Here is a 26,584-nt window from a genome sequence, read left to right on the forward strand (position 1 = left end):
GATCATCACCTGTAAGGTACTAGCTTTCACTGACTAGTGTGTGAACCAACATCCGTATGAGCAGTGTCAGTCAGGATGTCGGTGATCTGGTGGCACTGTTTGGGGATGTACCTCAGGTAGCAAAAAGGTTGGAATCGGCCCTGAGCTCAATAGTGAACATCAATCAGTAGAACTACATATAAATTTGTGCATTCTTAAGAGTAGGCGCTTTTAGTCTTGGATATACAAAACTTTATTGAACCACTATACACCTACCTGCCAAAAAAGGCTGTGAGGATCGGCCCTTATTAACTCGATGGTATCCCCAATCTGTATGGTGAGTGACGGGCCATTGTTCACTGGAGGTGCAGGGTAACCACTGTAAGTCCTAATGACCTGCAACCTGGGTAAACCTGTAGAGAAAAAAAAAAAGAGAAAAATAAACTATTAAAGTAATGGCAGATACAAAACCACTGGTATGCCATTCACCAACGCTATATCAAAACAAGAGAAATGACTAGACCTGACCCTATAGCTCCAAGTCCAGTTTCCAGTTGTTGGTGAGGTGATGCAGCGACAAGTCCTTTGTATAGAGATCACTGCTAGATGGTACATAACCCCAGGACTGGGGCTACAGAAGTCAGAGACTTTGGATGGAGGGGTAGGGTAAAGCATGTTTAGCTTACTTATTGTAACACTACCCTGTAGTAGTAAATCATCTTTTAGCTTTACGTTGCACCTTCTTCCTTGTAAGTAACATCCATTGACAATCATTGTACACATGCTATATGTACTCATGTACAGTATAGAAGACATGTACTCAAAGGAAAGATAACTCAAGTGTTACACCAACTAGATCGGAAGATGTAGTAGAAGTGTTTGTACACCATTGATACCCAGAACGGTGAGAGCCAGCCTCTGGAATCTTAACATGGTGCCACATATAGAAGACCATTCCGGCTTTGTAACATTACTCAATCAGTGATTCTTCCAAGTAGTAAGGGGAAACTGATTGTGCCAGCAAATTTAATCTAGAATTAATGTGATATATCTACGTTCCACATAATGCTGCATTAAATTTCCAACCAAGTGAGTATACCCTACCTTATTTTCTGTAAGAAATACCACTATTATAAAATGCTGGAGTCCATTTCCAAGCAATACAGCAGGCAGAACGCACTCATTTACCAAGATAATGATTTGTAGACAAAGTCACTAATTGGCAATGGCAGAAAGCACAGATGCTGTAAACGAATTTATGTTAAAATTAGGAAGCATTTAGCACATTATATTAGATCTCCTACTGATGTGAATTCATGTGTCCAAATTATCAATGCAAATGCGGCTGAGGTGTTTCCCATGTGGTCTTCAAGTTACTGCATTATACAGAATATATATACAGATATAAGCTGAAAGCTGGCAGCAGAAAACTAATAATAGATGATGACAACCTGCAAAACTATAGAGCCAAAAGGTCACATCCACCATGAGGAGGTGGCACCATCTGCATTACAGATTTACATCATTTAAAAGGAAATCTACTAAGGTTTGTGAATAAAGCATCACATACATGCAGGTTTGTGCCCTCTGTCATGATCCGCTCTTCTTTTAGCTTATTTAGCTTATTTTTTTACAAAAAAAAAAATTAAGAGACTGAGGGGCTCCAGGATCAATAGATGTCAATGGAGTCTTGAGCACCTCAGAGGCTCATTTGCATATTTTTTCAAACTTTTTTTTATAAAAACAAGGGCTTAAAAAGCTAAAAGAAGAGCAGAACCAGACAGAGGGGGTACACACCTGTATGTAGGTGTACTTGAATTACAGTCCTTGATCCTGGTGGGAGATTTCCTTTAAATACCCGTCAGTCTATCAATGCCCATCGATTAAGAGATTCATGTTACATGTAGACACTATGTAAATAATTACAAAATTATTTTTAAATAAGAAAAAAAAGTATTTCAGTTCCATCCATTTACCGTACTTTATTGAAAATTAGGGAACTTTGCCAGTAATATAATAGGAAAGTTTTGCAGGAAAGGTGATATATGGGTGTTCCTCAGAATAGATGAGGGACAACATCCCAGATCCACTACCAATCTTGTGTTTCTACAGAGCATGTAGTTGCCTCAGTGATCCTTGTAGTGGCTGCAAGTTGTAGCTACAGCTGCTCCCATTGAAGTTAGTGGTAGCCATGGTTGTAGTTACAGCTTCTGGTCACTACACAGAGAACAGAGTTAAGTCTCAGTCTTCTGTATTCTGATGGCCTGGGAACTTATGTATGTTTTGTGGGACTGCATGGCTGGTGTGGCTGAAATGTAAGTTACATGGGACTACGTGTCTGGTGGGGGTCTGAAGTGTATATTGATGTATTACTGAGGGGTTGGTGGCTGTATATTATATATATTTTATTGGTGGGAGGTCGACTGTATATAGATGTATTACTGGGGGGATGGCGGCTGTATGCGGATGTATTGCTGGGGGGTTGGCGGCTGTATATAGATGTATTAGTGGGGGGATGGCGGCTGTATGCGGATGTATTGCTGGGGGGATGGCGGCTGTATGCGGATGTATTGCGGGGGGGTGGCATCTGTATGCGAATGTATTACTGGGGGGATGCCGGCTGTATGCGGATGTATTATTGGGGGGGTGGCGGCTGTATGCGGATGTATTACTGGGGGAATGGCGGCTGTATGCGGATGTATTACTGGGGCGGTTGGCGGCTGTATGCGGATGTACTACTGGGGGGTTGGCGGCTGTATGCGAATGAATTACTGGGGGGTTGACAGCTGCAGGTAGATGTGTTACTGGGGGGTTGGCGGCTGTATGTAGATGTATTACTGGGGGGTTGGCGGCTGTATGCGGATGTACTACTGGGGGGTTGGCAGCTGTATGCGGATGAATTAGTGGGGGGTTGACAGCTGTAGGTAGATGTGTTACTGGGGGGTTGGCGGCTGTATGTAGATGTATTACTGGGGGGTTGGCGGCTGTATGTAGATGTATTACTGGGGGGTTGGCGGCTGTATATAGATGTATTACTGGGAGGTTGGCGGCTGTATATAGATGTATTACTGGGGGTTGGCGGCTGTAGATAGATGTATTACTGGGGGGTTGGCGGCTGTAGATAGATGTATTACTGGGGGGTTGGCGGCTGTAGATAGATGTATTACTGGGGGGGTTGGCGGCTGTAGATAGATGTATTACTGGGGGGTTGGCAGCTGTAGATAGATGTATTACTGGGGGGTTGGCGGCTGTAGATAGATGTATTACTGGTGGTGTGGTGGATGTATTACTGGGGATTTAGCAGCTGTATGCGGATGTATTACTGGTCAGAAAGTAGATAGTGAGCAGGAGGATGTGTATGTATGCTGCATTCAGTGGGGGCCTCCACAAGATTTTGTGCCCAGGGTCCCCCACCAACCTTAGTCTGACCCTGGATCAGTGAAAGCTATTGGCAGTAAGCTCAGCCGTGAAAACTGAAGGCAGTGGCAGCATGCAGTGCATGCTGACTGGAATATTCTGCCCCCAACACTGGTTGTCTGAGCTTGCTGCTAGCCAAGCCCTAGCCAATCAGTGTTGGGTCAAAGAAACAACACTCCCCCGACCACCAAGTGTTCTGTATAGGGCTAAATCTGACAGAACACTTGTAGTATCTGCACTGGACTCATCCTTCAGCACCAGGTAACAGTGCCCCATAAAATGTCCCCCAATAAAGTCTCCCCATTAATTCTCCCCGAACACAGTACACTATTAAAACTTCACCAAATGTCACACAATGACCCCTAATAAAAGTATCCCATACACAGCCCCCGTAGGCTACATTCACAGCGGGCACACGTCGGTGCCCAGGAGAGGAAGTGGTGAGCGCTGCTCGCCCCTGCCCCTTTCCAAAGAGAAACATGGCTGCACAGCACCGCTCCGTACGGTGCCGTTACTTTACTGTTACTTTATTAAGTATTTTAGCACACTATATGGGGAAAAAAAACATTTTTTCTTATTTTTCCTCCTCTAAAACCCAGGTGCGTCTTATGGTCCAGTGCGTCTTATAGTCCGAAAAATACGTTTTTTGATGTATTTTGATGTTTCATGATTCAATTTTTTTTATGTTTCTTACATTTTTATTACTAAATAGTGTATATGTGTCTTAGGAAACTGTACAGTTTCTTGTGAGATGACTACACTTCCCATCACAACTCATCATATAATAACTGAAACAGCAGGGAGTGCTGGAGGATGTTAGCAAAGAACTGGATCATAAGGATCATAAAGCAAGCACATATCCTCTTCATATAATTTTCATATGCGTTTTGCTTAATGTTTCCCACCTTCTTTTAATACTTCAAAAACATTTTACAATTTTCACAGCATTTTCCGATTTTAGTAATTTCTTTTGCTTTAGACTCTCTAAGTTTGGCTTCTTTCTGAACCATTTTCTTATTGATCGAAGCCTCTTCTCCTCACCTCACATGACTGTATGCTTTGTCTCCTGGCAGAAATAGACAGTAAGCAACGTATTCCACATTCCAGGACTGATTTTCAGAAAGCTCCTGCTCTCCATACATGCACATTACTCCTGCTCTAGAGAGACCAGTCTGCAGAAGTAAGCCCTCACAGCTTCCATTATTCATAGACAACCTGCTGCTCTAGCTGTAAAGTTCTGCAAGTTTATACATATTTCTCTGCACTTTTGCATGTCATCGGTTATATTAAGATTTATCTGTGCACACATTACTCATGGTTTGGGTGGAGTTAGAATTGAAGGAGTCAGTTTTGAGTAATAATACAATACAATATACAAAAAATAAGAGAAATTCACGCTTCTATAGAGTAATAAATCAGTACAATAATAGCCTGCCCATATCCCCATATCCAAAAGGTGGGGGATTACCTTATTTAGGCTAAGAAACAGCCTGTAGCAATGTTATTATAAAGGCAGCACAGAGTTCAAAATCCTCAAACGCTTTCTCCAGTAAATGTACATCAGGGTAGAGGCAAAAAAACGGAAAGATAGAAGCCAACGAGTAGAGAAATTAATTTATTTCTTGAACAAAAGATGAGTTTTGAGTAATGTCACAATCCAACTCTAATTCTGTCTTTAAAATAAAACAGTTTAAAGGGAATCTGTCATCAGAAATTGGCCCAATAAACCACTACCAGTATGTTGTCAAGCAGTTGAACAGCTTCTAGATCATGTTTCTTTTATCAAACAGTTTGGTGGCATCATCCAGAAAATCATTCTTGGAAGTTAGATGTATAAAGTCAGGGAGGTCTGTTTAAACATGTGAGTGACATCACAGTGTATGATTTTAGAAACAGCAGGACTGTGAAAAATGAATTTATGTTCCTGGATTATAGCTGGATTTGGAGCACTATGGTGCACTGGTATGTGAGATCCCTTCACTGTACTGCTGCATAGCCCCTCCCCCTGAGTAACTGTTGCGGTATTCACATATAAACTTGTTACAGCAGGGGGAGGGGCTATAAAATTTACATTGAACCAGAGAACTCAGAATCCAGCTACAATCCTGGAATATAAATGCATTTTTTACATAACTCCTGCTACTAACAACACACAAAAAGGCACCGTTACATACTGTATATACTCGATTATAAGCCGATCCGAGTATAAGCCGAGGTACCTAGTTTTAGCACCAAAAACTGGGAAGACCTATTAACTCAAGTATAAGCCGAAGGTGGGAATTGCATTGGTCACAGCCTCCTAGTATATATCCAGCAAGCCCCCTGTAGTATATAGCCATTCCACAGTAGTATATAGTCTGTCAGCCCCTGTAGTATACAGCCTACCAACCCCCAGTAGTAAATAGCCTGCCAGCCCCCAGTAGTAAATAGCCTGCCAGCCCCCAGTAGTAAATAGCCTGCCAGCCCCCAGTAGTATATAGCCTCCCAGCCCCTGTAGTATAAAGACTGACAGCCCCCTGTAGTATATAGTCTGACACCCCTTGTAGTATATAGCCTCCCACCCCCCTGTAGTATATAGCCTGCCAGCCCCTTTAAGTATATAGCCTGCCAGACCCTTAAAGTATATATCCAACCCCCCCATTAGTGTATATCACCTGCCAGCCCCCTGTAGGGTATAGCTTGGCGGTAAAAAAAATAACCTGACTACTCACCATTCCGATGGCCCGGACAGCTCCTCTTCATCTTCATGCCGCAGGTCCACGACAGCGCCTCTTCTGTCTTCACGTGCGCCGGCCGGGCCGTGTGCACAAAGCTGTCGCAGGCCTGCAGCCGGCATGATGCCTGAAGAGGTTCTGCCCATGGAGCTGTCGCGGACATGCAGCATGAAGATGAAGAGGAACTGCCCGGGCCGGCGGAGTGGTGAGTAGTCAGGTTTTTTTTTTATACCCGAGTGTAAGCAGAGTGGGGTATTCGGCTTATAATCGAGTATACATGGTAGATCTCCAGGGTCAGCCCTTAACAAAATCTTTGTGCAATCAACAATCCAGACAGGTTCCCTTTAAATACAACTATTGTGGTGCTAAGGGTAACTTCTAAAGGGAATAGCTTTTTCTCTTTTGGTAAAAAGCAAGGCACAAGTATGACTATGAAAACTTCAAAAAAGGACAATACACCTCCATTTAAATAATGGATGCATTAGCTATTCTTTATAAAAAATATTTTGCTGAATAATACTTCATAAAATATTAAGAATGTGAATGAAGCTCTGTCTGTGCTTATAGTCATAGGAACTAAATTCTGAAGGGGTATCCTCATCTCTTGGTCACAGTTAAGAGCAGTTAGAAAAGACGTCTCTTGCCCTGGAGAATCTGCCCTGTACTGCAATATATAGACAGATGAATGAAGTGAAGAGGCATTGTATGATACCTAATTTTTCCTGTGGGGGAGCTAAATGGAAATTGCATTTTTACTGCACGTTTCATCATAGATTACAGTTAACTAGGGGGAAGGTTGGTCTAGCAGGGCAATTGAAATGGGAACACTGGACTCAGGGACAACGGAAAAGACAATGAACTCTAAAGCTCCAGCACCCAACATCCCTGCCTACTTGCCTCTTTGTATGCCAAGTGTTACTTGACCATCAGGAAGAGGGTCCCTCCCTGCGACAATTGTGGACACAAAATAAGACAAACAAACAAATAACACACAGAAGAGGTCAACAATACGAGTCACAAATAGCTAATCTTGCATAAAATCACAGATACAAAAGATAGTCATGTACAAAAGCTACATATCAGAAACCAGAATTACAGCGAAAGCCAAGCTGAGCCAAACGGATGGCAGAGCCAAAGAAAGACTTTTAAGCAGCAACTGAGGATACCATACACTGGGTTTTCTAATCATAATATGACATACGCTTCATTTGTTACAGCAGTTTTTTTGATTGACATACCAAACTTTATTTTAAAATGTTGATATAGTGCCAATCACTCTGGTTTCATAAATGTAAACAAATCTAGACAAAAGCCTCTACAGTTCACCCAGCAAAAAGCCCCAAAAGGAGAGTAATAACTGGACTAAATAAATATTAATAATATAATAATGATTCCCTATGTGCAGGTACAATTTTAGAGTTATAGTAAAATTAAAAGGGAGGCCACAATAGATTTGACCTAAAATACAGTCACATAACCACTCCAACCACCAATATGGGAGTCGTTATTATGGGGTGGGCATATAATGCATATAATGTCCCCTCCAATTACTGAAGTCACAGGACGTCCCAAGTCCTGCTGCCTGGAGTCAGATGACCCATGGCTCTTGGTGGCGAATGGCAAACGCTAACAATGTAGGTATAATATTAGGGTCCTTACCCTTTATAATTTTGATAAAAGTTGGCATTACCTTAAAGTCCCATTTCACATAGCCCAGTTCTTAAAAAAACACTGTCTCAGTGCCAGGGTGCATCATTTTGTATAGACTGCAACTGTGTTAACTGAGCTCACTACATGAGATCTGCACTTACTTGACAGCAAACTTCTCTACAACACAGGAGGAAAGACAGTCACCTCCAAGCACTCAAACACTGCTCATGGGATGCTAGTGAATATTTCAAAGAATTTTTATATGTAAGGTCATCTCTTATTAGATGAAAGACTTCTTAGCCTAAAAAACTCAATTGTTCTCCTTTCAGGCTCAGAGTACAGGTAAATGGAAATATAAAATAAGATATACATGTTGCTTTCATTTTTATTCCTTTTACATTTTTGATATACTTGTATGTAGACTTATCAAAATATACCAGTACTTTGTAACTGCAAGGAAGGTTACTATTGAGCCCCAAAACTGATAAGGGATATGAAGATATTAATGGTTCAAACAAAAAATATGGTGGAAAGTTGTTCCAGGTTAAATAAAATCCAAAAAGTTTAATTACCAGAGATGACAAGGATTCTTTACTGTAATAACTGTGAATCTGTGGAATAGCCTGCCTCAGGTGCTGGTCACAGTAGAGACAGCAGACAGCTTGAGTCTACATACCCTTTTCCATCAAAATAACTTTGATGGTTATGTTAGAATAGATATGTTAGTATAGAATTGTTTCCCTTACATCACTCACCATAATTTCTTGGTTGAACTTGATGGACATTTGTCTTTTTTTAAATTCTATATAACTAACAATTTAACTAACAGTAACTATGACTTTCACATAGTGTTGGGTGATCAGTCAAATGATGAAATTGCCCATTCAGAATATTATGGATTATGATTTTTATTTCACATTACTATCACTGTTCTGAACTAGTATGTAAAAATGTATACAGAATAAGTCAGCCCAGCAGACTGTCTATCGTAACCTATATTACTGTTACTTTACAATCAATAAAGGTTATCAAAAACAAATTTAGAAACAATTAATGTTATATGTTATTCTCAGTACAGATAGATAATACAATATATAGAAAGATGGGGAGATGAATAGACTGACCTGAATCTGTGTATCTTACTGACCTCGAAGGACCATTTTCTCTCTGCAAGAAAATACATTAAAATGAACAATTTTGCATGAACAATTTACATTGTACATACTCAAGTCTAGTCCAACACTTCCAATCATCTGGAGTTCCTCAGATAAATGAGCGGCTAACCAATTCCTACTTCAATATGCAAATCGGATCAGAACTAAGTACAGGAGCTATATTAAGGCGCTACTCCAGTTATCAAAGTCTAAGGCTACCTCTTTACAACTGCCTTACAGCTCTTTAAAGGACATCTACCTCCAGGATCAAGTATTGAATACCAAGATCACTTACATACTGGTGCAAGACCCCTCTGTCAGGATCCGCTCTTCTTCTAACTTATTATGCCCTTGTTTTTACAAAAAAAAGGCTTAAAAAATTATGCAAATGCGTCAGAGGGGCTCCAGGCTCCGTAGCTGTTAATTAAAGGAAATCTACCACCAAGGTCAAGGCTTGTAAACCAAATCAACTGACATACTGATATGTGACCCCGGCCCCTGTGGCACAACCCACTCTTTTTTAAGCTTCCTGTGCTCTTGTTTTAAGAAGAAAAGGTTTTAAAATTATGCTAATGAGTCTGAGGGGCCCAGGGTCCATATGCGGTAAAAGAGCCTGAAGCCCCTCAGATTCATTTGCATAATTTTAACGCCTTTTTGTTTAAAAACCAGGGCATAAGAAGCTGCCAGAGGAGGCAAACACCAGTATTGCAGTGTGCTTGGTATACAATCCTTGACCCTGGTGGGAGGTGTCCTTTAAGCCTGCAGACTTAAAAGCATAAAAGGCTGAAAAAAAATTGTGGGTCCTACCAGAGGGGCCATACACTGGCTTGCTTTTCAATCCTTGATCCTGGTGGTAGATTTACTTTGAGTCCTAAATGCACTTACTCTGTGCAGATAGATAGCAATGACCCTTGGTCACAAAAATGGTTAATGGGAGGTGCACTTACTTTGTGAGCTTACTTTCTAGCTAGAAAAGTTACAGAACACTTGTTACTTCATTGCAGTGTTGGCACTTTGTTCTGTACAGTCCTGTTTATGTTACAGGCTGTGCTAATGCATAATTCTAGAAGTGAGCAGGTTGTTCTGGCTTTGTAGCCCATGGGTGTCTTTGTACAGATTAATAGCAGTCATGGCACAAGTGTCACAGGTATGCACAGAATTTAGAATACCTCAAGGAGATGGCTCTCTTTATGAGACTGAAATGGTTCATACCAGTTATATTCCATACCCCACGGAGCCAGGGGACGCAGAGGAATGGTGGATATTGAATTAATCAGTATAGCAAAGAAAAAAGACGAAGGATGAGTGACAGCTGACAAGATTCTTGAATTGAAGCGAACGGAATGTTAATCCATACTGTCCTGAATATAACCATTGTAAGTATCTTTCCATATAAAGGAATAACCTTCAGTGCAGGGACTTTATCCGAATAACTGCTCTATAAGTGTATAAAGAGGGGGCTGTCTTTTAAAACCAGAAGCTCCTTAAATCATCTCAGTTCTTCATTGAGCTACAGAAAATGCATAGTCGTAGTAGTATTAGATATTTCTTAAATTTAATTTTAAAAACAATATAATAAACACTGCATTTGTAATAGGGAAGATTCAATAATTTTAGCTATTTTATTTAAATGACTCATCTAGCAGAAAAGTTATTGTTCTTAGGCTACTTTCTCATGTCTGGGTTGTGGTCCGGTTTTGGACGCGAGTATAGGGGACGATGAGCGCTCTTCACCCCTCCCCTCTCCCCCCTGCACAGACTAAACTAGGGGTGCTCACCCCGCCCCCTGCCCATACCTAATGCACCACCTTGGCGGCTATTAGCTTGCTTCTTTTTTGCACCCAGCTCACAGCCACTATTTGCAGAAGTGCAAAAGGAACCTTAGTGTGATTGACAATGTTTACCTGTTATTTTACAATGAGTTACAAATATATAAAATATATTAGGGGGCATTCATTAATTGTAGTGCAGGAACTGGGTTTTTTGTGCGCAAATTAGACTGTGCTTAGTGCGCACCACCGAAAAGTTTCTGAACTGTCTTCAGCTTGTAGCTTGTCTATTGGTACGGCAAAAAAGAAATAAAATGTGTGTGTCGCAAAAGGAGCAATATTGTGGCGCTTCATAAATATGGAGCACAAGGGACTGTAAGGAAAAAAACTGTCAGAAAGCCATTAATGAATTCTCCCCATTATCTATTCTGAAATACAGTCCAAATAGGTCACATTACAAATTTATGCGGTAAGATTTCTAATACATCATTGTTATGATGTGTTATACCTTACATAGAGAGTAGGATACCTTACATACTCTTACATACTACTGTACACATAAAGCTTGTCCTGAAGCAACAAAGTATTGTAAGACAAGTAATGTTTTCCTATGAGAAGCATTGATAAGATGCTATTTATCATGCTATTTACTACCGAGACTCAATTTTGTCTTAGAGGGTTAAAGAGGCACTTCAGCAAATGTTTTACTTATCGCTTTTTCTCATCACATCCCATTCTGCAGTTTGGAGACATATGTTCCTTCTGAAAACATACATAAACACTGCTAATTTTCTGCAGAATATGGAAGGAGAATATTTTTTTTTCTTTATTTTCTCACTGAAATAAGAAAAAAAACTAACCTACCCAAGGCTTCAAAGTCCCGGAATCTGGAAGAAAATTGGAAAACAGCATTACCAGTGGGAGGATCAGGAGTGAGTATGACTGCACACAGTAGTGTACATAGGTGTAGACGTCTAATGTTACAAGTGGGCGGCGCTGGGTCTTTCCCTGCCACCACCTCTGTTGTCACACAACACACACGGCTTGGCATGTTTTATACCTAGTGCATTAGTAGTCCCAAGTAATGACAGATGACACGACATTAGTATGACAAACTCTGCTCTCTGACATTGGGATCATTAGCCAAGTTTATAAGTAGCCACGTGAGAGACAGAGCTGCGTGATTGAGCATACTGACAGCTCCTACATCTCAGTGCTATGGTATTTTAGGCTCTCTTTACACTGCAGCTATACCAGGGCATAGATTCATAGTATAGTACCACTGCTTGCCTATGGAAGCAATCATAGTCTTTTGATCAGGATTAGAAAAACAAAGTTGCTTTATTTCAGGAACAGCACCACACCAGTCCACAGGTTATGTGTGGTACTGCAACTCATTCCTATTCACTGAAAGGCAATACTAAAAGCAACCCACAGACAGGTGTGGGGCTCTATTCAGAAGGTGCAGTCATATTTTTGTATAATGGTTTTCCATGAAAAAAAAATTGTGGACCTATCATTTAGGTTATCAGTATCACACTAACGGGAGTCCAAAGCTCCCTAACCCCACCGATCCAGTACTTAGTAGATAATAAACAGACAATGGGATAGGAAGAAGACAGCTCCATTCTCTGTGTAGTGGCTGAACCAAGTCATTGCAGCTTAGTTCCTTCCTCTTACATTCTCTATTTATCAGCTACTGAGAATTGGTTGATCTGTGGAGGTGCTGACTGCTGGACTCCCACCAATGTGAATTTGATCCCTTATACTGAGGAGATATAATTTCAGCCTGCAAATCTCCTTTAACTTCACACTCATGTATGAGAGACACTTGGCAACCCTGCCTATGGGCTAATAGCAGTGACTCTACACAATGGAGCAAGAAGCATATACGGTACTCCTGTATGCTGTGTAGCTTCCGTGCCGACTTACTGTGGACTCATCACCCATGTACTTCAATAGTAGTCAAGTCTTTAGTGAATTTGAATATCTTCTATACAATAGATGCAACTGTCCACATCTGGATCTGCTCATCTTATAGCAGCCCCACTTATAACGTATTAATGACCTATTTAATGTGGGTGCTAAAAAAAACATTGGAGAAGAGTCTGGATACCCGTACACACTAAATGGTTCACATTGCGGCTTAAAGCAAAAAATCTACCAAAAAAATCGAGTATGGATAAACCAGGGACACTTACTCATAGATCCAGGCCTGTGACTATAGAAATTATTCTAAAATTAACGTTTACAATTATGCTAATGAGCCTGAAAGGCATCTGGGGCAGTTTGTGCTGCAGATGCCCAGGCTGTTACAGTGTGCAAGGAGAACTTGCCCCTCCCACTGTGTGCGGAAACTTCCTCTACTGCAGTCAGACTACAACAGGCAGAGGGAGGGGGAAGTGCTGAGGTAGCAGAGCGCGAGGGGGAGACAGTCTAACAGCCTGTGAAGCTGCAGCATGAAAGGTGTCAGTGGACCACCCCACTAACTTTTTAGACTCAGTAGCATAATTTTAAAATTTAATTGTAGAAGGAAGGAGGGCAAAGATAACAAATATAAGAAGATTACTGCTGTCACAGTGCTTGGACCTATGAGTAAGTGCCCCTGCTTTATTATTATGGTAGATTTCTATTAAGTTTGGCCGGGATGTTTATCTTAATATGTTCCATGTTTCATTACAAAATTCTAATTCTGTCCTGTAGACAAATTTAATATTACCAATATACCAATATAATGTGGCGTCTTCATTAGTATAAACATGACTAATATCACTACTGAAGCTATTAAATACATTCACTATACTGTCCTCACATTAAGCGTTGGTTAGATTGGCGTGGCATGTCAGTGGTTAAAACGAAAAGCAATTCTGCACTTTCCCCAGATCCTCTTATGATAATTAAGGAGGGTCAGAGTCCTCATGAATCTCACATGGCTCTCTAATTGTGCATATAAATGGCAGCTTTAAGAGTATATGTGCGCCAATAAAAACACATCACACTCCGAATGAACTTTAATTATTCCTTCCTTGCTTTACAATCTCATTAGAACATGGCAATCGCTGCTGATATTTCATACCTCCGCGCCCGCAGGTATCCACTCTGCCCAGGCACTCCTTATGTGCCCCGGTCCCACATTTAGAGCAAAAATATCCCTGGAAGAAAGTCCCCCTGAAATAGAAATTCACTGAAAGGGTTAATGGGTTCCGAGGAACTTGTCTATAACTTGCTATATACTGTATATGCAAATATCAGTGACAATAAATCCAGGACAACATCCAAATGTGAACATCCCCCTGCGCCCTGATATATACGTTACAATCTCATCAGGATGTGGTGCGAGATGACTTACCTGAGCAGCATCTGACAAACTTTACAGGATGTAACCCGTTCAAATGTATGCATCTTAAATTCATGATTATTGGACGTAGCATATTCGGGCCGGATGTTGGACCTGAAACAAAGACAAAGAAACCACTATCAACACATATCATAGTATCATAGTATCATAGTATATAAGGCTGGAAGGAGACGCAAGTCCATCAAGTCCAACCTTCAAGAATTAAATAAATGTTTTATCCACATAACCTGTGATATTTTTTCTCTCCAGAAAGTCATCCAGGCCTCTCTTGAACATGTACATAGAGTCCGCCATAACAACCTCCTGCGGCAGAGAGTTCCATAGTCTCACTGCTCTTACAGTAAAGAATCATACATAAAATTTCTGATGCAGTTTTTGGTGGTTTTTTCGAGGTGCACACTGGCACAAAAACCGGACAAGTCTTAGTATTGGACCATTCCTAGGTTCTTCCTCCTTGAAACGTATCATTTATTTAACAAATAAGAGTTACCAGTTGGGGGTGTGTCCATACATGCTCTGACACTGTCCAATCAGATATGGATCTTGCAGTCGGGGGAATGGTGACAGCCGGTTGTCACATACATTTCTAGTTCTAGTAATAACAGAGGGAAGGCACAAGGCAGAGTTTTAAGAATCGTCATTCTGTGGGTAGTACAAATATTGGGGTGAACTTACCATGACTTACACACTAGATTAATGGACCAGGCATGCAAACTGTCACAATTTGACAAACATTGTGAAAATTTGGACATTTTGTGGATGGAGCGTGCTGGGCATCAAAGCAGGCTGGAGGATGGGACCCTCTAGCCCAGTGTTGGCGAACCTATGGCACGGGTGCCAGAGGTGGCACTCAGGGCCCTCTTTGTGGGCACCCAGGCCACATTTCCCCAGAACTGAGTTCACCAGACATGACTTAAAGAATTCACCTGCAGGCACAGGCAATGCAGCTGCATCTCTCAAAGTGTTATTTCAAAGCAACACATCCTTGGCTTCTTCGGTCTGTAGAAAGAGTGAGAAGGTATGGGCAGGGGCAGTTTATTGATGGAGGTCTTCTTCTATTGAATTTGTGGTAGAACAGAGCGATACTGCTTAAATTGCTGTGTTGGCACTTTGCAATAAATATGTGGGTTTTTGTTGTCATTTGGGCACTCGGTCTCGAAAAGGTTTGCCAACACTGCTCTAGCCCAACAGATTTACCATAAATTGCACATGAAAACTGCTGCAGGTTATAAATCCACTCCAGCCCCTGACTGGCATAGATTTCAATTCTGGACAGTGCCTCTTCCTAGCACAGGCCCTTCTCACACCAGGCTTTAACACCTGGACAGCAAAACCAAAAATGCCCCGGTATCAAATACACTGACACAGCTCCCAACAATTCAAATAGTCAATATCAGCGAGAAAAGAGCTAGGCAAATCATCACTTGAAGAAAACACATATCTTTTTATTCATAGTATTCCAAGTCAAACACATATATATATATATACAGATCATATTAAAAATATACCAAGGGAACCAGGTGTCCCAGATGACAATTGGGACCACACAGAATATCAAAACGGCCCCCCTCCGTCTAGAGCCCCATAGGTGAAAGTATGTAAAAAATGTTAATGGCAGTGCCCAATAATAGGGCCAATGAAATAAAGGAGGGTAAATAGCAATGCAGTTCTAGCCTGTTTAGTACCCCGGAGGTACCTTCCGGTGTATATAGTTAATGGCTTTACATATTGCACTTACCCGCAGGCATGGTGAAAACAGGCAGAGGGCAGACAGGAGGAAGGCCTTATTGGGCACTGCCACTAACATTTTTAACACCTGGACCCCTGGACGCTGGTCCTAGCAACATCCAGGTATCCGAAACTGTATAGTGGACAAAGGCAAAGGCAATACACACTGTACTGTATAGGATCATACTGAACTCATTTTCACTTTAACAGTGCCTGGAGGGGCAGACAATCCATTAAAGACCCTTTTAAGCCCTTTTAATAAGTTGTCCTTTTTTGGTGACAGGTCCTCTACCATCAAAATCTGTTATGATAAACCAGGTTCACTTACTCATAGATCCAGGCACTGTGACTATGGTAATCTTCTTATATTTGTCATCCATGGCCTCATTCCTTCTAAAATCAACTTTATAAATTATGCTAATAAGCCTGAGAAACTACCCTAATCTCTCTGTGTTCTGGGTTTACAGGCTGCTATTCTGTCTCGCCCTCCCCTTGCTTCCATAGCACTTGAGCAGTGAGCCGCAAGTGCTCATTAGAATAATATTCAAAGCTGATTTCAGATGGAAGGAGACCACAGATAACAAATATAAGCGATTACCACAGTCATGGTGCCTGGATCTACGAGTAAGTGCTCCTGGATTTTCATGCTTGATTTCAATGGTAGATTTTCTTTTAAAGAGGACCTGTCAACCAAAACATAGAGAAAGTTTGCTGCAGAGATTTTGCCATTCATCTGACTGAGGTATGTGGAAATCTATGCATAAGCTATAGAATTAATTATAGGACAAACAAATCTGCCATGCGTGATCATGAGCTCTACAGTCCAGTATCTGTGTTGTGTTGCCCATAGTCACTGACAATGGCTTTCAGTATAGTATATCGCAGTGGTGGTGAAACTATGGCACTCAGAGCCCTCTCTGTGGGCACCTCGGCTGCACAGAGTTGGCCTGACACAAGTCCTGGCGTCCTCTTGCAGGTAACCCAGGATGTGCTATGTATAACACTGTGGGCATGCTGGGACACAAGGAGGAATTAGTAAACCTAAAGTGGGCATCTGCTTTTTCCTGTATTGACCTCTTCAGGATGCCAATATAATCAAAAGATGTGACACAGCAGGGAGCAATAAGTTACTGCCGCGGTTGGTAGAAAATACGTGAGTTTTGGTTGTATTTTAAGCACTTGGTCTCTGAAAGGTTCACCATCACTGATAAATAACGTATACACCAAAAGAAAATGTCATCCCCTGACTTCTAAATATGAAGAGAAATCCAGAGATAGAGGACAAATAGAGGAAAGCAGCCAGACGGGAGGAAATAGACAGATTAAGGTTCTACTTTTCCCTGCAAAGTACTTCATGTTTAACCTCTTCATCTGCTAATACCTTCACTCTGTCAATGTACAGGGATTTCTGCTATCTGTACAGAATGTGAAGGTACAAGAAACACGTTTTTGTTCTCAGTGAGTGTGAACAATGATAGACTGAGCAGATAAGGAGAGGAAGCTGCAACTGTAATGAGGGGAAAAGTACAATATAAGTCATTTATCACACGGAAGAGCAGCGCCTGATCTGTATCTTACTATGAGCTCTACTAGTACATGGGGAGACATGGGGCATACTGTCTGCATGCTACAGGCTGTCTGACTTTGTCACTTTCCTGAATCCAAATCTAACAATGACATTGAGAGGGCATATTGCAATTTTAAATGGATCACATCAACTAACGCATGCTTCCCTGTGCTTATGTGTGGACCCTGGACTACAGTATACAACTTCTGTGCCAAAACATTTGGTGGGATAATCCTTAAACTCAGATGAACAGATCCCACTGACTGCACACCTTGCACCGGATGCGAGTCCTTGTATCATATAAAAATATATGCTCCCTGTCTACTGGCCAAACTGCATCACTGTGGGATCCGACCAACATACGTGTTGGTTTTCACAGGCTGAACATGTTTGTTTGCAGCCGTCCTAACTCTGCAGCATCAGGTATTTCCGTTCTTTACTTACCACACCATGATACCTATAGCATGACTGTTTTATTTTTCCATTCTTTGTTTTTTCAGCTTTGTATTGCCTTAATGATTGTACTTTTCTTATTGTAGCTTTAATACTGTTACATTCAAATCTTTCAGATAAGAAAATTCTCTTACACCTATAACTGTGTTATACTTTGGTGTATGATGCTGTGTAATGTGTCACTTTTGCAGGACCAGTTGAAGTTTTCATCCGTCCCATGTTGATAGCTGTATGACATTTTGAAGAATCTTTATTCATTTATTATTATTTTTATGGGTGTGATTTGGTGAAATAGCCACAATTTAGGCATTTGGTCTTTTCTAACCCCCTTTATCACTGCATATGATTATTATTTTCATACTTTAAGAGACCTGACATTTGGGGATGCAGAGCTGCCTGATATATAAAATCAAGAGGTCTGGGAGCCTCTGAGACCATTCCAGCTTTCATGAGCATAGGAACATTTAGTAAAGCACCAAAGCCACTTTAATTAATCTGATCTGAGCTCCAAAAACAGACATACAATGGTCGCAAGAAGTCGCATAATTATAAATAACCCCCAAAGTGTACATTCACAGCATGTGCCATTAAAAGGCTTTGTACACCTTTGAGGGGTTTGGTTTTTATTATTATTTGGGGATGTATGAAGACCTGGCACAGGGGGGCACATTTATCAGAGCTTGTATGCCTGAAAACACGTGTACAAGCTGGAATGTATGCACAATTCCAGACGCAGATGCTGGGAATTGCAACCTCTACCCCAGGGCTGGCACGGGCATACTACCTATAGCCTGCGCCTGTTCATACTCATATGCCAATAAATGAGGCTTTTAAAGGGGTATTCCAATGAAGACAACATTCTTAAACATACTCAGGGTAACAAAATAACACATTCTCTAATTCACTGTTATTCACAAAAATACAGCATTTCCCAGATATAATTCCAATCTGTCTCTATCAGTCCTGGTGTTTACAATTTGGGTGCCCCAGGATCCGACTATGGTTGGATTTTACCCATGAATGCTCTCTGCCTTCTTCCCCTCCCCCCCTACATTACAAGACCAGCTCAGACACAGGCACATCCTGCCAGCAAGCAGCGTGCAGATACTTACTCTACTGGCTACAGACAAGGTAGGCATATAGCAGAGCTGATTTTGTCTGTGTTGTAGGTGAGTTAGCAAAGCTAAGTGTGTCATTGTGTTTTATATTCATCTTATGGATCTTATCATCTCTCAACTCTGATATGTATCATCTCTTTCTATGTGTCAGATACTAGTACAATTTTCAGAAGCTAAATGAGAGTGTATATAAACCTGTACCCTGATAATCTAACCACATTGTCACCCCACAGAAGTAGATGAATCATAAAGTGTTGGGTTAGAGAGTCCCCACCCACAGTCTGGAATATTACACTGATCCTCACTGAGTGATAGGAGCTAAAACAGCAATAAAACTAAGTAAAATTGTAAAGTAAGGTGTTAAAAATGATCTTTTTTGTGTAAACATTGTGTCAAATTTGAGAACTTTCTCTCATGAGCGAACCCCTTTAAGAATCTTCCATCTATGTACATTTTACATTCATGACACACTATATATACCAACTAAAGGGTCAAACTGCAATGTGACCAGGGACATCTTCAGTTTCTACGGTAAGATTTCTCAACTGTGTTTCATCTGTATTTTCGAGCACTTGTATTTCCCTTTAATATAAATGCTGGACTGGTTAACATCAACTAATATATTTTGCACATATGCTTTCTCAAAAAGCAATATATAAATTGTGTTTTATTAATAATCCTTGCGCAGCCTCTGGTATACTCAGATATTGGCTGGTATGGACTTATATTGCTAGAGATTTTGCCAAAAAAATATAAAATTTGTATATAATACTTTATTACAGTACTCCCTATATTGTTTCTTATTGCTTTTGCTAATTAAGCCTAATTTATCTAACTAAACAGTTGTATGATTTTGAGGGTATTTTGTGTAGCAGCAGTAATACACTTTACTACAAGTATCAGTATTGAAAAAATATATCACCAATAGATCCTACTCAGTTACACTGACTCTATCATTGAAAGGAGAAAGCCCTATATTTATAAGAGAATCTGGCACTTTGCTGCACCGGTGTGTGCATCAGCCCTTCCCCTCTGAAAAACTGCTGTAAGATTCAAACAGAAGCCAGCCACTGCAGAGGGGAGGGGCTGTACAGCAATACAATGAATAGATCTCATATTCCTGTGCTCCAGAGAGCTAAAATATAAATCCATTTTATTTACAGTCCTGCTGCTACTAACAAGACGACTCCAATACTGCTACCTAACACTATCTGAACAAAACCTTAAAGAGCACATGAGTGATATTTGGTCCATAGATACTTCATTACACCATTTAAAATTTGAAACTTCTTTTATTAATCAATACCATCTAAAAACATCAATGTAACAGTATGACTATTAAAACACAATAAATTGTCCTCGGGATTCCACTAATGCATCCGCGTAACATGTTCCCAGATCCAGCGGTGCGCTCTCCGTCTGACACTGGGGGGCTGGGACCAGGGGGACAGCGGGGAGAAAGAGGTGACGTCAGCACTTGGGCGGATGACATGACACGGGCCGCTCCAGTGATGACGCGGTCGTGGGCGTGGCTTCCTGCTGTGTCTGTTGCCATAGTGTGGGTGTGTTCCCCTGCTCCCCACGTGACACGCTGTTGTGCTTAAATATGAAGAGACCACACACAGACACACACAGGCCCCCTGAGGAAGCGGCAACGCGAAACGCGCGTCGGGTACTGGCGTCCTCGTTACACACAGCATGGGTAAGCTGACTCTGCCATTATATTGTTAGGAAAGGCACAAAGCACTTTACCGTGATGTTACAATTACATGTTGGGTTGGATTATTAACTCCTTTGCACAGGCACTTTATAGGATTTTCCATTAACCTACACATGCTAATATACCTGGGTTTACATTGCTCAATTGCTGATTTGTGTTGCGCGGATGCATTAGTGGAATCCCGAGGACAATTGATTGTAGTCATACTGTTACATTGATGTTTTTAGATGGTATTGATTAATAAAAGAAGTTTCAAATTTTAAATGGTGTAATGAAGTATCTATGGACCAAATATCACTCATGTGCTCTTTAAGGTTTTGTTCAGTTAGGAATGGAGTGGGTTCGTGTAAGAGAACTTATAGACAAATGTTTTTTCATTATTTGGTGCTAATTTTTTGGTTTAGAGTACCTAACACTATCTGCAGCTTTGTATGGTAAAAACTGCTGACAGGTTCCCTTTAACCGTTTTTGTAAGAGCCAAAGAGTTATAACATTGGGCTGGAGGCGTCCATGGAAATCTGTTCAGTGTTATGTATATAAATTCATATGCCTAGGCCAGAAGCTGCTCTCTTTAGATATGAAGAAAAAGACCCTGGTGAAATTGAAGAAATTCTCAAACTACATATTTGGCCACATTTATCAAGATCCTGGCAGACAGACAGTGTTTTCTATACATGTATAGCATTCGCTTCACGTCTCACCCTAAAGAACCATTATGTTATTCATGAGATATGATTTTTCTAACCAAATGCATTTATTCTGTTCTAAAAAATAGTCTGGATATTGAGTTACCGCTCAGCTGATAAGGATTGCTAAAGATACACCTGTAAAATACATTCTAAGCTGAGAGATCATAGCGGATATTTGTATCATTGTCAAAGGAATATTGTAGGATCAGAGAGTGGAAAATGTAAGAGAGATGTGGAGAGGAGGAGTCTTCACTCAATCATAGATGTGATGCAATGGGGACAAATATACAGTCATTTAAGAAATGCTACATCTGTGCATCTTGATTTCCAGTAACTAGTAAGTGCACAATACTGGGGCAGACACATGTTATATTACAGGCAAGGGTGGGTTTGTGTCGGTAGTGTCACATGGATTTTACTTTCGTAGTCAACTATGCCTTACACTATGTTCAAACAAGGAAATCCACAGGAGAATCTGCAGCAGATTTGGATTCAAATTAAAAACATAACTAAACATTTGAAGCATTATATTTATTTCAGAAATGAATAGAGAAGAAATGAATAAGTATACTTCATTAAGGAGAACATGTGTGCCTTTTTTCTCCTCTTTCTCCTGTAGTGAGCAGTGTATCTGATAGCCTTCAGACAGGAGTCTAATGGTTAACTCTTTCCATGCCTATCTCTCTAAGACTGTCCAGTGACTGTCGGTAAAGGGTTAAAGGGATTCTCCAGTGATATACAAGTTCATCCTTATCCACAGGATAGAGGCTAACTGGCTGATCAGTGTGGGTCTCTCTGATGGGATTCCCATGAATCACGAGAACGGGGGTCCTTTGTGCCCCCATTGTAACCCTAGACAAAGAGGGCAGCCAGTCATGCATGCATGGCTGCTCCATTCATCTCTATGGTGCTGACGGACATAGCAGAGCGGCTTACTCGACAATCTCCATCAGCACCACACAAATGAATAGTGCTGCAACTGTCTGCGCCCTTCATCTTGGCGTACGAAGGGGGTACAACTGACCAACCTTCTTGTATTCTGTGGGGGTCCCATAACTGAGATCCCCACCTGATCAGGAAGTTAGCCTCTATCCTGTGGATAGGTTTTACTCACTGTCACTGAAGAACCCATTTAAGTCATGAGACACAGCCAAAATGCGCCAAAAATAAAGAGCAATTTAGATGGTGTTATAAAAATGATTATATTGGGTGCATGCAAGTAATAAATCTGAAACAGAAAAGGCCAGAAAGTGCCCCAAAACACCACTAATGCAATATCATAAACCTCCCCCGATCTTCTCACTAAGCAATGCCGCTTTCTGCTAAGTTACAAGCCCCTTGCCAATTGGAAGCACAAAAAGTTTGTAATACAATTGATGAATCTGATTCTCCAGTTTTGTGCTGAAATTTATGTCAGAATTCTGGTAGATTACATCTGAAAGTGAAAAATCACACATGAAATCATATAAACAAACTTAGACTTAAAACAAACTTACAAGGCCATTGCAAACTGTTCCAGCAATTTCTTCTTTAAATCCCTGGTCTTGCAGTAGATTTCAAAACCATTTTGCCCTTGCACATGCGTCAGGTAGAATCCGTATGACCACTGCAAAAATACAGATATTACAAGAATGAAAAAAAAATCACCATGATATTCCAGCAAATTCTGAGGTTACACGTTATAGATCAGAAAGGGCAGAGCATATTGATACATAAAGTTTTGACTAACATGAAATGGGGATGTGTGCTAGGCGTTACCTCAATGTCTATCAACAGTCCACGATCACTTTTTTGGGCTCATGGTCACAGCGTGGTTTCTATAGCCACGTGAAGAGCTGACAGCCTGAGCCGCACAACATAGAGCAGGTCCTACTCCTGGCGTAGTGTGCAGCTCGGGCAGTCTTTTTATATTGTTATCCCCACATGACCGTAGCTCAGTTAGGCCACGAAAGGTGGTCCACTGAAGCGTTACCGTTGTATGCAGCCTAAGGAACTTTCTACCGAGTGTCAAATTGTTTGATCAGAGTTTGGTCCATTCTTAGTCCAAGTTCCATCCTATTGCTATCCGACCATGCGTTTTTGTAGTCCTAGTGTCATCCTAGTCGTGGCAGAATTTCACATCTGATTGAGCTATTACCTGAAAACACATGTGTGATAAACTGACCGGACTGGGATGACATGCTAGTGCCGTGAGGTTCTTTTTATGAACCCATTGACTTCAGTGGTCGAGTTTCTCGCTGGACTAGGATCAGAGCGATGCATTTCTCTTATAAGATCGCAACCTTGGACGTCTGCATAGCGCAGTAGATTATCAATGTGTCAGAATTGTGTCCATGCACTGGCTGATGGGACAGTACTGGTACAAATGTATACGTACGTGTCCAACTGGCCTTAGGCCACAAAGCAGTCAGGAACAGCTGGAATCAGGGGCTCTATCATTTCTGCATACTGATGGCAAATTAAATGAGAAATTGTTCTCCATACTGAAAATAACATGTGGAGGCTGATTGGTCACAGTAATGGAGAAATCCCGTGCTTTCCATGTAGTCACATCTCCTATCATAATTTCTAGCCCTAAATTACCTTTTTATTCTCTTTGTCATTGGTTGGATTGTTGGTTATTTTGTATTTCTGAAGATCTATCACTTCCTTCATCTCATAATTGTCCCCTCGTCTTTTGCATACAATGACAGCTTGATCAAACAGAAATATATACCTAGAAGAAGATATCAGATTTACAGGTCAGCATTATCTGTATTCAATACTTAGAAAATTACATTGATTTCACTTAGTCACTTGGGTCCCTGCTGGATGTGACCCAGCAGGTCACTTTGCCCCCTGTGTGATCACTTCTCCAGCTTAGTAAACATTCCCATGTCACGGGGTCAGCATGTAAACATGTCACTGTCACTACACTCAGGCTTTATTCATAAGGATGGGAATCTTCAATAGGTCAGAACACTCCTTGCTCAAAATAACCTTCTAAGCAGATATATGTCATAGATTGGGGGTGCTGATGGATTGCACCAATTCTGTACCTGTCCTGCCGCGTGCGTTTGTCCAGTGTACTAAACTTGATCTCACCATCCACCTTCGGTCTTCCGAATAACATCAAGGGTTGATTCTAGATAAAAGAAGACACTGGTCATTTATAATGTCTCTGTTACATAACCCCATAGAATTTTCTTACACATTAAATTCTAAATATATATATAAGAACACTCAGCCACTGGGATTTTAAGTTCAGAATTTAGACAAATAATAATTATTTATTGAGGTAAAAAATACTTGATATTTGATACAATATTTGATACAATATTTGATGTAGAACAAGTATAAACGAAGAAGGTCTAACAGCAATTTATTCATTGTCTTCTCCTGCCCTCTTGTGGCTCTTTATAATATTACAACTAAGAATCAGAATTAACAACATATCACATATGAAAACTAAAGAATGCCTAATTTTCTAACAGGTCACATCTTAACAATAGCTGGAATCTCAAATGTTTCTATGGACAACTCTCATATTTTTTTATCTCATACATGAATTAGCCATTCTGAAAAAGAGTGTTAATTGATATCACTCTTTTAAAGAAAATCTACCATGAAAATCCATCATGATAAGGGACACAGTGACTACGGTAATCTTCTTTTACTTGTTATCCATGGTCGCCTTCCTTCTAAAATAAACCCCTCCAGACATCGCAGGCTGTAATGTATTGCCCCCCACCTAACCCATTGTAAGACATTACAGCAAGCAGAGGGAGGGGGAGTGCTCCTCTACAATGTAACAGCCAGTGAGGTCAGAGCACGGAGGGGCTGTGGTGACAGAGCCCTTCTAGCTCAGTTGCATTATTTTAAAAGTTCATTTTAAGGAAGGAGGCCATGGATAACAAATAAAGGAAGATTAGGCACAGTTCGTGGATCTATGAGTAAGTGGCCCTGGTTTATCATGCTTGATTATAATGGCAGCTTTCCTTTAACACAAAGAATGTAAGTACTTGGTGTCAGGTTTAGGTCTCCAATTCCCAATTATGATCACAAGCTTCTCAGATCACACTATTCTTCAGTAATCTAAAGTTCTACTCTCCTGGCAACCGCTAGTAAAGGGGGGAGCCAAAAAGTGTCAGAAATCCAACATAGTTAAAATATCTTATAGTGACATCCGTATATGTTTTTAAAGTTTCTTTTTGAACAAAGTGGATTTTACTTACATATTATTTTGCCTGGATGTTGTACTTTCCCACTACAATTTTTTTATAGAAAACCTCCACCAGTCTCCAGTGCTTGTGTGTATTTCTAATTTGTAATGAAGTATATGACGATGCTTTCATTCCTTAACTTATCACTGCCACCTAGTGGCTCTTTTAGTATCAACTCTTAAAGAGAACCTGTCATGCAAAATAACCCCCCTAAACTAAATAGATTTTCATAAACTGCCATTAGAGAGCATTGCCTCTATCCCTTCATTGTCCCTCTACATGCCTGTAAACCTAAGCAATGAGGTCCTAAAGCTGTATGCAAATGACCTGTGAAATGTCCAATGAAGCATTAGCATATTCAAGCTGTCCACTCTATTCATGAGTGGGAGGCACAGCCCACCCCCAGTGCATGACTGACAGCCTGTATAATGATGTGAGGCTGTATAATGATGTGCTTCCTGGTGCTGGTGGCCACGCCCCCTGCAGCCTGTGTGTGTATGTGTGTGTGTATAGGAGAGATACAGCAGCTCCAGGCAGCCATGTTACAGCAGAATATGTCAGATTCATGTGTAGCTGATGTCTGTGTCTCTCACCTGTATATTAGGAGGATGCAGCATGTCAGCAGATGCAGCACACACACTAGCAATGCTTTACTATACATTACACACAGACATGAGCAGGGGGAGGAGAGGGGAGGGGTAACAGGGGTGACATCACTGCCTCTGACCATGTGACCAGCCTCATTTACATGATAAAGAATAGATGATTTTACAATGAATAATGTATGAAATAACTAGATAAAGGCTGGGATGGGATCCTTGTGAGCTGCTCCAACAGGTAGTGATGACAGGACTAGTGGCAGAGACCTGATGACAGGTGTCCTTTAAGATACCCTTTTCAATATCCCTCACTGTGGTTGTCCAAGATGATAATAATAATCTTTATTTTTATGGGGAACATATACAAATAAAATTAGACATAACAGGGTAAAATCATAGTCATATGGAACAATAGGAGTGAGGGTCCTGCTCGCAAAAACTTGCAGTCTATGAGAATGAGGGTTGAC

The 26,584-nt window shown here is 40.9% G+C and overlaps 1 protein-coding gene across 2 annotated transcripts in view; it reads right to left on the bottom strand.

The window, feature by feature from the left end:
• The window catches only part of VAV3 (vav guanine nucleotide exchange factor 3), a 149,594-nt gene that overhangs the window by 34,679 nt on the left and 88,331 nt on the right, over positions 1–26,584 (bottom strand). For both annotated transcript variants that reach the window (XM_072127942.1, XM_072127941.1), the window contains exons 13-20: positions 24,355–24,440; positions 23,900–24,032; positions 22,813–22,922; positions 14,033–14,134; positions 13,760–13,851; positions 11,548–11,570; positions 8,885–8,927; positions 256–392 (exon numbers count right to left, since the gene is read on the bottom strand). In XM_072127942.1, coding sequence (XP_071984043.1) covers positions 256–392; positions 8,885–8,927; positions 11,548–11,570; positions 13,760–13,851; positions 14,033–14,134; positions 22,813–22,922; positions 23,900–24,032; positions 24,355–24,440 — 726 coding nt within the window. The remainder of the gene's footprint in view (positions 1–255; positions 393–8,884; positions 8,928–11,547; positions 11,571–13,759; positions 13,852–14,032; positions 14,135–22,812; positions 22,923–23,899; positions 24,033–24,354; positions 24,441–26,584) is intronic.

Source organism: Engystomops pustulosus, chromosome 10 (assembly GCF_040894005.1).
Source record: "Engystomops pustulosus chromosome 10, aEngPut4.maternal, whole genome shotgun sequence".
Classification (NCBI taxonomy): Eukaryota; Metazoa; Chordata; class Amphibia; order Anura; family Leptodactylidae; genus Engystomops; species Engystomops pustulosus.